We start from the raw sequence: 15,808 nt of genomic DNA on the forward strand, positions 1-15,808 counted from the left end.
GACATAAATTTAATAATATGATAACTACATGGAAAGAATTCCTGGAAGACTTTTTAAAAAGGCCTAAGTGGTAAAGGAAAAACTGGGGGAAAAAATGAGTTATACAAGAAAATTGTGAAAAGGTAATAGCTTGGTAAAAGACACACATTTTCTTTCTACCGAAGAAAATAATATCTTAAAAAATAAAATTAGTCTAATGGTAAAAGAGGAACAAAAATTTACTGAAGAAATGAAAAATTTAAAAAGGGGAGTAGACCAAATATAAAAAGAAATCCAAAATCTCATGCAAGAATTAAGAATCTGGAAGCTAATAACTCCATGACACATCAAGAAACGAGAAACCACAAAACAAAGTCAAAAAATGAAAAAAATAGAAAAGATTGTGAAATGCTTCATTGGAAAAACTAGTTTGGAAATAGATCTAGGAGAGGCCATTTAAGAATTTTTGGACTACCTGAGATTCATGATCAAAGAAAGAGCCTGGATATCATATTTCAAGAAATTATCATGGAAAATTGCCCCAATATCTTATTTATTTTTGCTGAGGCAATTGGGGTTAAGTGACTTAACCAGCGTCACAGAGTTTAGGAAGTGTTAAGTGTCTGAGGCCACATTTGAACTCAGTTCTTCCTGACTTCAGAGCTGGTGCTCTATTCACTGCACCGCCTGGCTGCCCTCTTTATATCTTATTTAGGTGGTAAAATAGGAAATGAAAGAATACAATGATCACTTCCTAAAAGAGATCCCCAAATGAAAACTTTGAAACATATTATAGTCAAAATCTGGAGCTCCCAGGTCAACGAGAAAATATTTCTAGCAACCAACAAAAAACAGTTTATGTATCAGGGAGCCACAGTTCTGATCCTAGAAATTTCACTAGTAAAGCTATAAACCAAAGAGTTTTTTAAAGATAAAGGAAAAGATCTATATGTACAAAAATATTTATAATTGCTCTTTATGTATTAGAAAAATTGGAAATCAAGGGAATTCTCATCTGTTGGGGAATGGTTGAACAAATAGTGGCATATGATTGTGATAAAATGACAAGCTGGATAGTTTCATAAAAACTCAGAATTACTAGTAGAAACAAGATATCATTGTCCACAGTGACAGTAATGTGGTAATGATGATCAGCTGTGGAAGACTTTGCTATTTTGATTAATACAAAGTTCTAGGCAAAGGACTCCTAATGAAAAAGTACCATTCACCTCTAGAGAGATCCTCCCTGGCTCTCTAAATCTTATCTTCTATTCTGTTTTCCTTCCTAGTTTCCAGCTCAAATAATTTCCCCATTCATGCTCACACTCAGGTGCTTGACCCATTTTGGTCAGTCTGATATGATATAGCTTCTAGGTTAATATAGTGGTGGTTTTGGGGGGGGCTTCTGTTCTAAATGAATGCCAAAGATAGTTAAATCACCATCCTGCCAATACAGTATTAATTAATACAGTGATATGAATTGACTATATTCCTGAATGGGGAGGTGGAAATTTCTCAAAAAGTCTGTGAGTTGGAGTGGGTCAGACCCTAGGCCCCAGTTTCAGGAAGTTACGAGACCCACAGGAAGTAGACAGCAATGCTACTTTTTTTTGTCCTCAGTCCATCTTTTGATATTTAACCATTTCACTTTTTGGCTTGCTGCCAGGGAGATGGGAGCTGAAAGACTGTAGGTCTGCTCAGCTGGTGTGCTTGAGCCTTTTTTTGCAAGGACTGAATAAATGTTTCCTGTTTGTATCTGAATACGCCTCTGAGTAGTCAATTTGGGCAATGGGATCTAGCACCCCTCCACACTTTCTCCAGTCTAGAAGAAGCCCATCTGGCAATTATCAGATATACAATTAAATAAACAATTCCCACAGTATCCTATTGGTATAGACTGATTGTGAGGATGGAACTCTTGTCTATCCCTCAAACTTCTGAGCATCTTTGAACAACTTTTGAGATATGGATTAGCATAACTTTAGACAGGTCTGAGACCTGATCTGCCTGCTGCATCTTATCTAGAGGTCAGGCCTTTATGCCTGGAAAAGCCCTAAGGCTATATTCTCCCAGGGAGGGGGCACCCCCCAAAAAAAAGATCTGATTATGATTAAGGTCTTTACCAAATCATTTCAGGACTAAATTTACTATGAGGTTTACTCTGCCTTCCCCGCAACCTCCTCCTCATAATGCCTTCCCTCTAATGTCCCTTTTCTCCTTACTCTGGCTAACTTTGGTTAATCTAACTATATGCTCTGCCAACTATTTCATATTTACCATTTCTTTGTTCCTTTTTTTAACCTTTTAGTTTTGTCTGTAACCTCTTCTCCTAAATAAACCTCCCTTTTGGCAAAAAGAATAGCCATTGTGAATTTGTCACATGTTTATTCCAAACTAGGTATTGCTTCTCCAACTTCATAAATCATATCTCCAATATTCATAGTTTTTTGTTATTTTACCAATTTGCATTATATAACATAAATCTGATTGGTTTTAATTTATATTTTTCCCATTTCCAACTCAAGGACAAAGTTTATTATAACTGTAGAGCCAACTGAAGTGGGCTAAGTTCCAAAATAATTTAGCAAAAAACCAGGGGCAAGAAGATAAATTTGTAGGGAAAAGATAGAAAGATATGGTGCTTCTTGTCACTGATATGCTAATTTTATGATTTAGACATAGAATTGAGGAGTGGTCTAAGGAGTATTGAATTTTATGGCTTAGGTTGTCCCAGAAACTGACCTACAGATTATATCTGATAGTCAGCATTGTTTGTGGAAATACAGCATTCCCAAGGCCAGCTGGCCTTAGGGTAAAGACCAGGTAACCTTAGGGTTATTAATACATTCTCCATAGAACCTACACTACACCATTACTATTAGTGATTTGGATTATGTTTTCATGAATGGCCATTTATTCTTCGCCATTCTTTTGTTCACAGTTATGGACTAATTTATCTTTTGAGAAGTTCTCATTAAATATTTGTATTAATTACATATAAATTAAGGGTTTTAGACACATCATTGATAACTGATGAGCTATTTCTATAATGTCATTTTTCCTTTTATATTGGTATATAGGTAAACAGATAAAACATTTAAGAACTTATAAGATTTCTGGAATTGTTCTATAAACCACTCACTTGTTTTAAGAATCTTACATTTTAATAGAAGTAACTACACTTAAGGGAGAGATTGAAAGGGGGAAAGGACTGGAATACAATTGCATGGTTGGAGTGGGATAGGAGTGGTATGAATGGAGATGTTTGAAAAGAGCTGTTTAGGCCTGGGAGAGACCAAAAAAAATCCACAACTGGAGTATCAAAGTCAAGGGGCATTCCAGGAGTAGAATTCAATTTTCCAGAAGAATGGGGAAGAAGAGAGTAGAGAAGAACTACATGGTAAATATTATCTATATATTTTATGATCTTTTATCTTATTTAAGAAAATTCCTCTATTCATAGTTATGAAAGGTACCTGATTTTGTTCTTATTTAATTATTTTCATGGTGTGAATTTTTATATTTAGCTCACCTAACTCATTTTTAACATGCATTGGTACATGGCATGAGAATCAGAACTGAATTTCTACCAAATACTACTTTCTAGTTTTTATGTCTAGACTTGTTAACAAGGGAATTCCTTTGTTGAGGTTGAGAAGAGATCCCAAAATGTTGAAGGTTGCAGACTGATTGTCTCAAAACAAATTTGCAGGCTTGAACCCATATCCAAGTCAAGGAGCAAAATTTATTGTAATTATAACACCAATTGAAATGGACTAAAATTCAAAGAATTAAGCAAAGCATCAGAAGCAAGGAGACACATTTATGTACTTCTTCATGTTATTGGAATGCTAATTTTATGGCCTAGACTTAGTACTGAGCAGTGGTCTCCAGAATTTGGTAATCATTGATTAGCATACCTAGAACTATCTTAACCTCAGAAGTCTTTAGTATCACTGACAAACAAGATTATTAGAACTAAGGTTCTAATCCTAAGGTTAGAGAATCTCAGGATCACTAATAGATCTTCCCTAAAGTTTAAAGGAAGAAATATTATTATATTCTTAGGTCAGAAGACTTTTACAATCATTGACATAATAGATTCTTAGATCAGAGGGCCTCAGGATCACAGATTACAAAGCCAGAATATTTATAATCACTCACAGATTGTTAGAACAGAAGCACTCTAAGGCCAAGGAGACCTTAAAATTATTGCTGTCTCCCCTAGAAGTTATATTCCATCACTTTCTTTGTAAATTACATTTTGCATTTATTGAAAGATAGGATATTATTTTCAAAGGTTTCTATTTATTTTTTATATATTTTTTAAAACTCTTTTGTTTTAATCACTATCAAAGAAGTTTGAATTCTGGTAATGCCTTTTATTTATACCTTTTCCTATTATTTCCCTGGATTTTTGATTATCCAGATTAATTTTGTTATTATTTTATCAAATTCTATAAAATATTTCCTTGCTAATTTTATGGGCATAATATTAGAACCATAAACTAAAGGAGCATTGCCATTTTAGTCTCAAGTTCTTTTTGTCTCCCTTTATTTCTATTAAAAGTTATATTTATAAAAATCTTAAGTGTACCTTGTTAAGTTAGCTCCCAGAGGTTTTCTATATATTACCATTTTAAATGGATTTTGATCAATTTGTAGTCATTAAGTACCAGCCCCTCATGCTGGCAAAATTGGAAATCAATAGGATTATTATCAATTGGGGAATGAACTTGTGGCATATGATTATGAGATACTATAGTGCTTTAATAAATGACAAGCAGGATGATTTCAGAAAATCCCATATTAAGATTTATATGAACTGATGCAAAGTGAAGTATGTAGAAATGAGAAATCATTGTGCAAATAACAATAATGTTGTAATGATGATCAACAGTGGAAAAACTTGGTTACTTTTATAATGCAATTATCTAAGACAATTTCAAAAGACTCATGATGGAAAAAAAAATGAAATTAACTGTAAGTATAAATTGAAGTAAAATTATTGGGGCAGCTAGATGGTGTAGTAGATAGAGTACCAGCCTTGAAGTAAGGAGGATCTGAGTTCAAATTTGATCTCAGACACTTGACACTTCCTAGCTGTGTGACTCTAGGCAAGTCACTGTCATTTAACCCCAATTGCCTCAGCAAAAAAAAAAAAAAAAAAAAAAAAAAAAAGTAAAATTATTTTTCTTATTTTGTGTTTTGTACAATGTTTTGTAAACATTTTCTCCCAGCAGAAGAATTTTTTGAGGCCAGTAGCCACCATTTTTTTAAAATTTTAAGCTTAGTTAAACAATAATTAAAATAACTTTTGAACTGAGAAGTCTGCCAATGCTTACATAGACTTTAACTATCAAAACTAGCATCCAAACACAGATCTTTCTGACCAAAGCTGCAAGTGAGATGGAGGCATTCAGGGATTTCTCCCAGGGCAATAAAGCTTAGAGGGCTTGAAACAATTATAGTTTTGTAGAAACAACTGAGCTTACCAACTGGAGAATAAGAAAGATTTTTTTTTAAATAAGAAAATGCCAGATGGCATGTGAATTCCCACTGTGGCTCATTCTACCTTATCATTTTTCTTCTTCTAAATAGTGGCCTCTCCAGCAAAAGCCTTCTAGGATTTCAGGGTCTCCACCCAGAGGGACCATTATCTCTAGTGTCTCCATCTCCTCCCCAGTCTTCTACTAATTTTTTAGTTTATCAATACACTAAGACTTTTGGGACACTCAGTATTTACAAAGCCAAGTTGGCCCTTCATCACTCCTGCAGCACCTCTTCGGTGCTCTGGTTTCATCTCAAATCACCAACATTTGTGCAAAAATCATGAACAACCCTGAGGATGTTGTTCCGATCAGCCTACAGACCAGAGATCTGCAAAGTGGTATCCAACTACTCTTTAGTTTTCTTGGACATCTGATACCAATCATCTACTTTTGTTCTATCCTCAAGACAAAGGATCTTCTTGGCAGAGAAATCAAGAGCCAAATAATAATTAAGCAATTCTGTCTCCTCTCCTTTGTCAGATACCATCATCTCATCTCTACCCTTGCCTCTTTCCCTCAATATGGTTTTAAAAATATTTTAGTAAACATGGACAAAACTAAAATATAAGTGAACTCATATATAAGTGCCCAGTCTTCATCAAAAGTGCTCTGTTTTCCACTTGTAAAAGCTTTTAGATTTGAATGTAGCATTGGAAAATTCTCCTAGCATTACTAATAACTTCTGATTACATTTTCCTCTGAGGGCTCCTAGAATACAAGTTATCATATATGAGGTAGCACTGGAGAGAGATAGATAGGAGCCTAATTCAGTTCTCTGTCCTCTTAAGAGCTTTGTGGTTTTATTCACAGGAAAAGAAACCTCCCTTGTTATGCTGGTATCACCTTGCAACCAGACATTAGATAATTCTTTCATCTTGGGAGCATTTTAGGACTGGAAGGGGCACACCTGTGGCTGGCAGCTTCACTGAGATTTACATATGTGCTGTGGCCCTTGTAGGGAACACTCTAATTCTGACTTTGATCTGGATCAACCCAACTTTGAATGAGCTCATGTCCTATTTCTTGTGCATTCTGTCAGCAGTTGTCGTCATCATGGAGAGGAAATGGAAAGATGTCTCAGGAGCTGAGGTACCTCAGGGCCAGTCTGACACTCTCATTTTAAGATGAGCAACTGAAGCTCAGAGAGATGGACCGACTCACCTGTGGCCACTGGGGTGAGGAGCAAGGCAGGAATTTGGACCCAGATTCTTGAACTCCAAACCCCACAGTCTTGACCCTTCACCACTGGAGCTGGTTGTGAGGGCAAAGAGCAGGTTTAAGAGTAATGAGAGAGGGAATAGAAAATGGTGTTCAAAATGAAATTCAGAGTTCTAGAGGGAAGTGATAGTGGTGACATCTGAGTTTTGGACACCTCTGGGGCTGGCTGAGAAGGAGAGCTAGAGACCAAGGCACTAAGGGTGGTGATGAGCTAGAAGGTCAGGGAGTTCAAGGGGATATGGTGGAAGACTGGGAGCCAGATAATGGACTCCCTAGAAGAAGGAGGGAGAATAACTTTACTGAGTTGGAGAGAAGGATCATCTAGCACTGCAGGAGATATTGAGGGATAAATAGTCTTTGGGGAGAAATCCAGGTTCCTGTGAGTGCTGGAAAGTGGAGACCATGAAAAGACAATATCTAAGACAAAAAAGGAATTTGGTATAAGAGATTCCAGAGGGTGATGCAAGATGGAAGGTAGAAGTGGACAGAAACTGAGTGGGGGCAGGGCTGGATGGAAAGGGGGCTTTCAATTTAGCAAAATGAATCTGAACAACAGGGATAAGGAGAAAGGGTGGCAAGAATTTGCTGCCATAAGCAAAGAGGGGCACCAATTGACCAGAATATTATATAGAACAGAACAAAGGCACAAAGGTTCTTAAGAATGGTACTCCAGAGATCCCTACAGTGGAGACCTCTACTCTCAGGTAACCTGTGATTTTGCATGTTAGAGCTTCTCCAGTCCTCAGCTTTAGCAGTGGTTCTTTGTGCTTCTTCCTTATCCAACCAGGGAAGATGAGGAGAAAAAACTTTCTATATATTAATCACAGTAAGGAGGACTTGGCAATGTTCTAATTCCAGGTAGCCCAAGGCCTAGGCAGTAGGACTTCTTGAGAAGCACCTAATTCAATCATTTTATTTCATGGAGAAGAAATCTGATACTTGTAAAGCTTAAGTGACTTGTTCAAAGTTATCCATGTGAAAAGAGCCAGGGCTAGACTGTGTCTTCAGCATCCCAGTCAAAAATTTCTTTTGTAGCCGCATGATAATCTTTCCAAGTGATGTGAAAAGATTTTCTTGAATTTAGACTGGTCCATGCCCTCTCTGATTCTTCACTTAAGGGGTACCTCGAGAGGCTGTAAAAAAACAAAATTTTAAAAATATATTCAGCTGATTTTTTTTTTTTTTTTTTGCAATCCTGATGCCTATTTTTCTGTTAAGTCCTTTTCTGGTCACTTCTGCCTTCCACCCTTTCTCCCCTTTTTTGGAGTCTATGACTAAATTTTTATCTGTGTGTGCACGTGTGTGTGTGTGTGTGTGTGTGTGTGTGTGTGTGTGTGTGAAAGAGAGAGAGAGAGACAGACAGACAGACAGACAGAGACAGAGAAAAGAAAGAGAAACCGAGAGTAGAAATTGCTTTAGAATGTTTTAAAAAACACATCTATTATATGTCTTCCTCATGATTGGCTCAGTGACAGTCAGGAGACCTGTCTACATGGACTTCATCAGGGGCAGGTATAATTTCCCTTCCTAGATACAATCTCCCTTCCTAGATATAATCTCCCTTCACAATCAGAGCCAGGACAAATGGTGGGCCTTAAGGTTGGATTTAAAAACAAACAAACAAACAAACAAAAGAAGGAAAACATGGCTACATAAGAGTTCATATGATAACACCTGGGTTTGCAAGTCATTATGAATCAATAATGTGACAAATCAGACACAAAGGCCAATGTAAACTTTGACTTCTTGGAGGGAAGCACAGGATACAAAAGAAGGGATGGGTTAGTCCTGTGAGCTAGTCTGGCCTGGTCAAGCCAGGGCTAATCCCTCACTGCTTACTCTCAGCAGAGCGGAAAGGGCTCATTTTAGAAAGGACATTGAGAATTAGAAGAATATTTGCGGGAGCGCAATTAGAACACAGAGTAGGGTAGAAAATAAGGAAGGAAAGAAGCTATTTTTAAGCATCTACTATGTGCCAGGTGCTGTGTTAGGTACTATATATATATGTATCAGCAACACTCTGAAGTAGTTTCTATTGTTTTCTCTATTTTGCAGTTAAGGAAACTGAGGCACACAGAGGTTATGTGACTTACCTCTGGACCACATCGCTATTGAGTGTATGAGGCCATATTTGAACTCAGGTCTCTTCCTGACTCCAAGCCTGGTGGTCTGTCCATGGGACCACCTAGTAGCCTCCTTGCCAGGGACAGATTAGCTGAATACCAGGATTTGCAGGCCATGCAATGGGAAAGTTTCACTTTTTGGGTTTATTTTTATGGTTCTACTACTGGGGAGGCAGTGGGAGAAATAAATGATTGTAAAAATAAATTTAATCTTTCTCTTTTTATTAACCTGTCTTTCAAAGGAGCTAATAAGTAGCAGAGAAGCCTGGTTAGGTACAGGGTGGACTTGACCAGTGATATTTAACTCAAATAGAAATAATTCCTGAAGGCCAAATACTGACTCAGACAATGATTAATTAACATTACCTATGTTGTTTTACATTTTGATTTGTTTTGTTAAATATTCCCATCAGTATCAGCTTGGGCCACCCTGGGAAGTGTTTTGGCCCAAGATTGGCCTCTCTGAATTGGATCAGATGAAGGAGATTTTATCTTCACAATTAAGCACTACTATGGTAGTTGTCCTCAACAGTTCCCTCTCTGCCTCTCTTCCAGGTTCTGTTTTCCAGGGCTGCTCAGTCTCTTCACACTGGGCACAGATACCCTTCCTTTTTGGAAGAGGAACAAGAGGGAACAATGAGATGGGGGAATAGGTCTCAAGTGAATGGGGACAGACTAAAAGAAGGCTAAATTTGCCATTGGGTTTAACAGAAATGCTCTCTGTTTTCTGAAAACTAATCCTGGCAGAAGTGAGTAAGAAAGGGAAGGCTCCCCTAGCTAGAATATTTTAGGAAAGAAAATGTCTTAGAATCAGACTGGTGACACTGTTCTAGATTGAGTGACTTTGGGGCCCCTCTCCATGCTCCCTGTTCATAGCTCTTTGTGGTTCTAATAAAGAACTGGAAACAAAGAGGGTGTCCATCAAAAAGGGAAATGGCCCAACAAATTATGGTACACTAACATGACAGAATAATGTTGTACTCTAAGAAACAAAGAAGGAGATAGTTTCAGAGAAACCTGGGAAGATTAGTACGAAATTATTTGGAGTGAAGTGAAAAGAACCAGGAAAACTGTTCATACGATGACAACATATGCAATAGCAATTATCAAAACAAAGAACTTTAAAAAAAAAAACTTAGAACCCTGATCAAGTGCAATGATCTATCTCAATTTCAGAGGACTCATGATGAAATATATGACCTGTTTTCTAACAGAGAAGGTTATAGATTTGGGGTACTGTTTGAGATGGATATTTTTTAGATTAGGCTGATTATGAGAATTTGTTTTCCTTGATTTAAGCATATTTGTTACAAAATTTTTATTTTCCTTTTCTTTGTTTTTCAAAATATCAGGAGGAGGGGAGTGATAGAGGGAGATAACATAGATTTTTTAAATGGAAAAAAATTAAAGCTTTTTTTTTTTTTTTTTTAACCTGCTATTTGCTCTTATTTCTTTGCCTTAATGCCTAAGAAACATTCTAGAAAAGAAACTTGGGAGACTCACTTTAATCTTTGTAGTTTACAATCCTGCTTTTGTAAGGCCTCACATAGCAGCTTCATTCCTTCATCACCAAAATAATTACGACTCAGGTCCAACTTTTTTAACCTATCACTGCTACAGATAACAGGGAGAATATCCTGAAGACAAGCAGCAGTTAGATTACAACCGGATAACCTAAAGGAGAACAACCAAAGGAAAAACGTCAATTTAATTTCTCTAGGAGCCATTAATTTTTTTCACTTTTTTGTGGAAAGGAATCAAACTTCTAGCTTCTTTAGAACCACTCTTTGTCATTCTCTCCTTTCTCTGTCTCTCAGCATACAAACACATAGATATTGATAGATATAGCTATATATATATCTGCATGCATCTACTCGCACACACACAGACACACACACACACACACACACACACACACACACACCCCCCAAATTGTGGAATTTCTTTCATTAGAACTTGTATATATGTGACAAGGATTTTGTTTTTCTTTTCCCCAAAAGGGGAGGAGGGAAAGCAGATAATTGGGGAATAAGGTTAAGATAGTGAATGAAAAAAAAAGTCATTAAGGCATCTTTTTTTTTAAATGAAAAGAACAGAAGGAAGGTCAGAAAGAAGCATAAACAACATAGTTTGAAACCTACAGATCTTATATATTAAAAAATAAACTCAGGCTCTACATAATAGAGATCCACAGTTTCTATCCCAAATAAGGGATAGAAAGGAATATAAAAATTTAAAATGTAATTTTGGTTAAATAAAGTGAAAGATTTTTCCATACACAAAACCAATACAGTTAAAATTAGAGGAAAAAATAAGTAAATGGGAGATAAAGAATCTTTGGATCAAATTTCTATGATAAAGGCCATATGTCCAAATTTTATAAGAAACTAATTTAAATTTATAAGACTAGGAACCATTTTTTAATATTAAATGATCAAAGAATAGGAACAGGAGAATTTTACAAAAATAATCTGTTACTTAAAAAATAATTAAGAAAAAAAGACATGATTGTTGAATCTTTGTTGATAAATTGTGGAAGACAATGGAAAATGAGAGAGGTCCTGTAAGGTAGGAGAAAATAAAATGTTTGAATTTTCAGAAAATGAAAAAGAGCTAGGTTTTCAAACTTTGTGCCAGTGAGGTTGACTTCAATTTCTTAAAAAATTTATAAAATGATTGTTAAAGAGTTGTTTGGTGCACATCTACACGAGGAAGTGCTGATAACAAAAAGTTCTTGAAGAAGAGGTTATGCCAGATTAATTTCATGTCCTGTTTAATTGTTTTTCATTCTCAAAGAGAACCAAAATAACATCACTATGTTAGAGTCCAGTTACAGGGTGTCCAACTGTGGCTGATCAAATCAATATAAGCTTGGAATACTCTACCATAGGTCAGGCACAAATACAATGGGCTATATTGTCTAAATTTATTCATCTCATATTTCTTTTCTGTTTTACTCATAAAGCATAGTACCTATTTTGGTGATACCATGCCAAACTGAGCAGTCCTGTGCCAGTGTCTCCCATGACATGTAATCAATTCCAAATTCTTCAGGGAGACACAGAGACTTTTGGTCACAGCAAAATCACTCGCATGGTATGAATTCTCCATGAAATAGTCTTTTATAGGCAAGTGTATGTTTGGCACATATACAACATGGATAGGTCTTTGGAGTTGTGCTATCCACAGCAGAGTTTGAATGCTTGGCAATTTAGTGACTTCATTGTCTGATACTTTATCTTGCCAGATAATCTTTAGAATCTTAAGATGATTCAAATGAAAGTCATTCAGGGGACATCTAAAGTCAGGAGGACAAGAGTTCTAATCTGACCTCAGACATTACTAGGCAAGTCACTTAATACCAGTTGCCTCAGGAAAAAAAATCTTTCGGTGCTGGTATAATGTCTAGATTTGCCAGGCATAACAACGCATAAAGTCAGCATAATGGCTCTGTAGAACTCAGTTTATTAGGCCTGTCTAATAATACCTTTTCTCTCCCCCAATTTCCTTTGAAGCCTCCCAGTACATCCCTGAAAAGCATACTGCCAAGGTAAGTGAACTTACCCACAGTCCTGAGAACGTCTCTATTTCCTTAACCAATGCTTCCATGTATGGATGGTGTGGTGCTGACTGGTAGAGTACTCGTGTTTTCTTGGTGTTATGTGTTAGGTCAAAATTATCACAAATTACAGTCCCACTATATCCATCCCTGGTGCTTTGTCACTTGTCTGTTGCCACAGGATTTTGAGATAGGTAAAAATGGTAAAATGGCATAGGTGATATCTTTTGATTCATGGATAAATTGGATTTCAGTGAGATAAAAGTTTTAGGAAGTTATTAGTTTTACTCTCTTTTCAACAGATGTCACAATCCACTGGCAAAAGAGAGTTAAGACTACTTATGATGGCTAGAGATGGAGTGAATGACTTCGGTGGTTTTTTTTTATGTTTAACCACAGTGCCCGATTCTCTTGCCTTTCATGGCCATTGGAACAAATTATTCTCATCTGTCCATCCTCTCAGGGCAAGTTTTCACATACCCCCAACTCACGCACAGGTTTGAGACCCCTCAGTTACCCTCAACCTGGTTTAGTCAATCTGTCGAGAGCATTTACTGGATGTGGGTGCCAAATGTGCTACTGCTTCTTGGAGTCATGTGCGAGATTTAAGTGAACCTTAATTGATCCTTTTTTATAAGCAAGTGCTTTTGCTCTGTAACTGCTTTTCTTCTATCACTGCTTAAGTCATGATTCTTTGTCTCTGAACTTAGTTCAAAGTTCAACCGACCTATTATGGATTAAATTTATAAATACATCTATTCTTGCCTCAAGAAATTTTGCTAACCTTGGGAAATGTGTGTGAACAGAAAGAGTTGGACCTGATATTTATTCTATTTAGCTATAGTTCAGAGATGTCTGGCTTGCTATACAAAGATCTGGGCCACTTTCTCACATCTGGACTCAAACAATGAGCACTTCTCAGTCCCTTTAGAGAAGAAGGAACAGTCACTGCTCTATCCTATTACCAAACCCAATCAATCATATTGTTTCCTGCCCCAGATCTGTAACCATTCGTATTGCCCTTAATCTCATGATATCACCTACCAGTATTTTGTTCTTTACACTGCATTCACCAAAATCTAAATAAAGGGAAATGTCCTCTAGTTTAGGGTCTTTGACATTAATGAAAATAGGCTATTAACTCATTTACTGATCAGTGTGTGTCTCAGGTATTAAATTTTATCTTGCTTAGAGATCTGCCTCACTTTACCATTCAAATGCAACAAAAGGAAGGCAGATAACAAAGCATGAATACCAAAGCATAATATTGCAGTTATAAGTCTGGAGTACTGAGCCTCAAAATGCAGTTACATTAATGAAAAAAGGGCGTGTGTGTGTGTGTGAAGCTGTAATGGAGACAATAGGAGGAATAAGGGCAAGACAACCATTTCATGAGGCAGGTATAATTCTCAATGAAAAGGAGAGAGAGAGAGAGAGAGAGAGAGAGAGAGAGAGAGAGAGAGAGAGAGAGAGAGAGAGAGAGAGAGAGAGAGAGAGAGAGAGAGAAGAGAGAGAGAGAGAGAGAGAGAGATACACACATACACACAAACACAAACACAGAGTCTTATTTTAGCCTGTTTTCCCTATTTAAGAGGATAGCCTATGGACTAGAAGAGAGAAAACAAATGTGACTAATAAGGAATATGGGAGGAATAAAGAACCTAAAAAAATAAGAAAATAGCAGAAGAGCACTTTGTTATTCTTGATGAATTCAAGAAACTTGAAACAATTGAATCATTGAGCACTAAAAGAAATGTCACTGTCACTAAAATATGATGTACATATTGCTTAGCTCCTGTAGAACAAATGATCCTTGAAGATAAAGATGACTTCATTTTTATCTGTTTCCTCAAATACAGTATCTCCAATATACTTAATTTCAATATACTTGTTGAATTCAACTGAAACAAATTGTGAACAAAGGATGTACAGGAGGAACAGAAAAGAGAACTATTCCAATTTAAGAAAAAAAATTTAAAAATGTAAGAGAAGAGCCTTGAAAGTATAGATTATGATAAAGGCCTCATTTCTAAAATATATAGAGAATTGACGCAAATTTATGGTAATTCAAGCCATTCTCCAATTGATAAATGATCAAAAGAAATAGACAATTTTTAGATGAAGAAACTAAAACCATTTCTAGTCATAAGAACAGATGCTCTACATCATTATTGATTAGAAAAATGTAAATTAAGAGAACTTTGAGACACCACTACACACCTCTCAGATTGACTAAGATGACAGGAAAAGATAATGACAAATGCTAGGAGGGATGTGGGAAAAGTGGGACACTGATACATTGTTGGTGGAATTGCAAATGGATCCAGCCATTCTGGAGAGCAGTTCAGAACTATGCTCAGAAAGTTATCAAACTGTCTTACCCTTTGATCCAGCAGTGTTTCCTACTGGGCTTATATCCCAAAGATATTTTTTTTTCCCCTGAGGCAAATGGGACTAAGTGACTTGCCCAGGATTGCACAGCTAGGAAGTATTAAGTATCTAAGGTCAGATTTGAACTCAGGTCTTCCTGACTTCAGGGTTGGTGTTCTATCCACTGTGCCACCTAATTGTCCCTCAAAAAGATCTTAAAAAAGGGAAAGGGATCCCCACGTGCAAAAATGTTTGTGGAAGCCCTTTTTATAGTGGCAAGGAACTAGAAACTCAGTGGATAAACATCAACTGGAGAATGGCTGAATAAGTTGTAGTGTATGAATGCTATGGAATATTGTTGTTCTGTAAGAAACGATCAGCAGGATGATTTCAGAGAGGCCTGGAGAGACTTACATGAATTGAAGCGAAGTGAAACGAGCAGAACCAGGAGATCATTGTACATGGCAACAACAAGATTATATAATGATCAATTCTGACTCTTTCTAACAATGAAATGATTCAGTCCTATTCCAATGATCTTGTGATGAAGAGAGCCATCTACACACAGAGAGAGGCCTGTGGGAACTGAGTGTGGGTCACAACTTAACATTTTCACTTCTTTTGTTGTTGTTTGCATTTTGTTTTCTTTCTCATTTTCTTTCCTTTTTGATCTGATTTTTCTTGTGCAGCAAGAGAACTGCATAAATATGTATGCATATATTGGATACAACATATATTTCTACCATGTTTAACATATATTGGACTACTTACCATCTAGGGCAGGGGTTCTCAAACTACGGCCCGTGGGCCAGATGTGGCCGCTGAGGACATTTATGCGGCCCGCTGGGTTATGGGCTGAGGTAACGGAGACAGAGTGTACGGCCCTTCAACAGTCTGAGGGACAGTGAACTGGCCCCCTATTTAAAAAGTTTGAGGACCACTGATCTAGGGGAAGGGGTGGAGGAAGGGGGTAAAATTGGAACACAAAGTTTTGCAAAGGTTAACAT

General features: G+C 36.8%; 1 protein-coding gene and 1 long non-coding RNA gene across 4 annotated transcripts in view; one reads left to right on the forward strand and one right to left on the reverse strand.

The window, feature by feature from the left end:
• Window positions 1–15,808, forward strand: part of LOC141563629 (uncharacterized) — a 45,585-nt gene that overhangs the window by 2,480 nt on the left and 27,297 nt on the right. For 2 of the 3 annotated variants that reach the window (XR_012488471.1, XR_012488470.1), the window contains exon 3: window positions 12,388–12,422. This is a non-coding gene — a long non-coding RNA (uncharacterized LOC141563629). Of the gene's footprint in view, window positions 1–12,387; window positions 13,769–15,808 lie in introns of those variants that run through there. The other variant, XR_012488472.1, reaches the window with a different exon arrangement.
• LOC141563624 (NACHT, LRR and PYD domains-containing protein 12-like) overlaps window positions 211–15,808 on the reverse strand; it is a 59,179-nt gene continuing 43,581 nt past the window's right edge. The window contains exons 9-10 of the mRNA XM_074304985.1: window positions 10,376–10,546; window positions 211–7,882 (exon numbers count right to left, since the gene is read on the reverse strand). Of these exons, the coding sequence (XP_074161086.1) occupies window positions 7,741–7,882; window positions 10,376–10,546 (313 nt within the window). The 3' untranslated portion in view covers window positions 211–7,740. The remainder of the gene's footprint in view (window positions 7,883–10,375; window positions 10,547–15,808) is intronic.

Source organism: Sminthopsis crassicaudata, chromosome 3 (genome assembly GCF_048593235.1).
Source record: "Sminthopsis crassicaudata isolate SCR6 chromosome 3, ASM4859323v1, whole genome shotgun sequence".
NCBI lineage: Eukaryota > Metazoa > Chordata > Mammalia > Dasyuromorphia > Dasyuridae > Sminthopsis > Sminthopsis crassicaudata.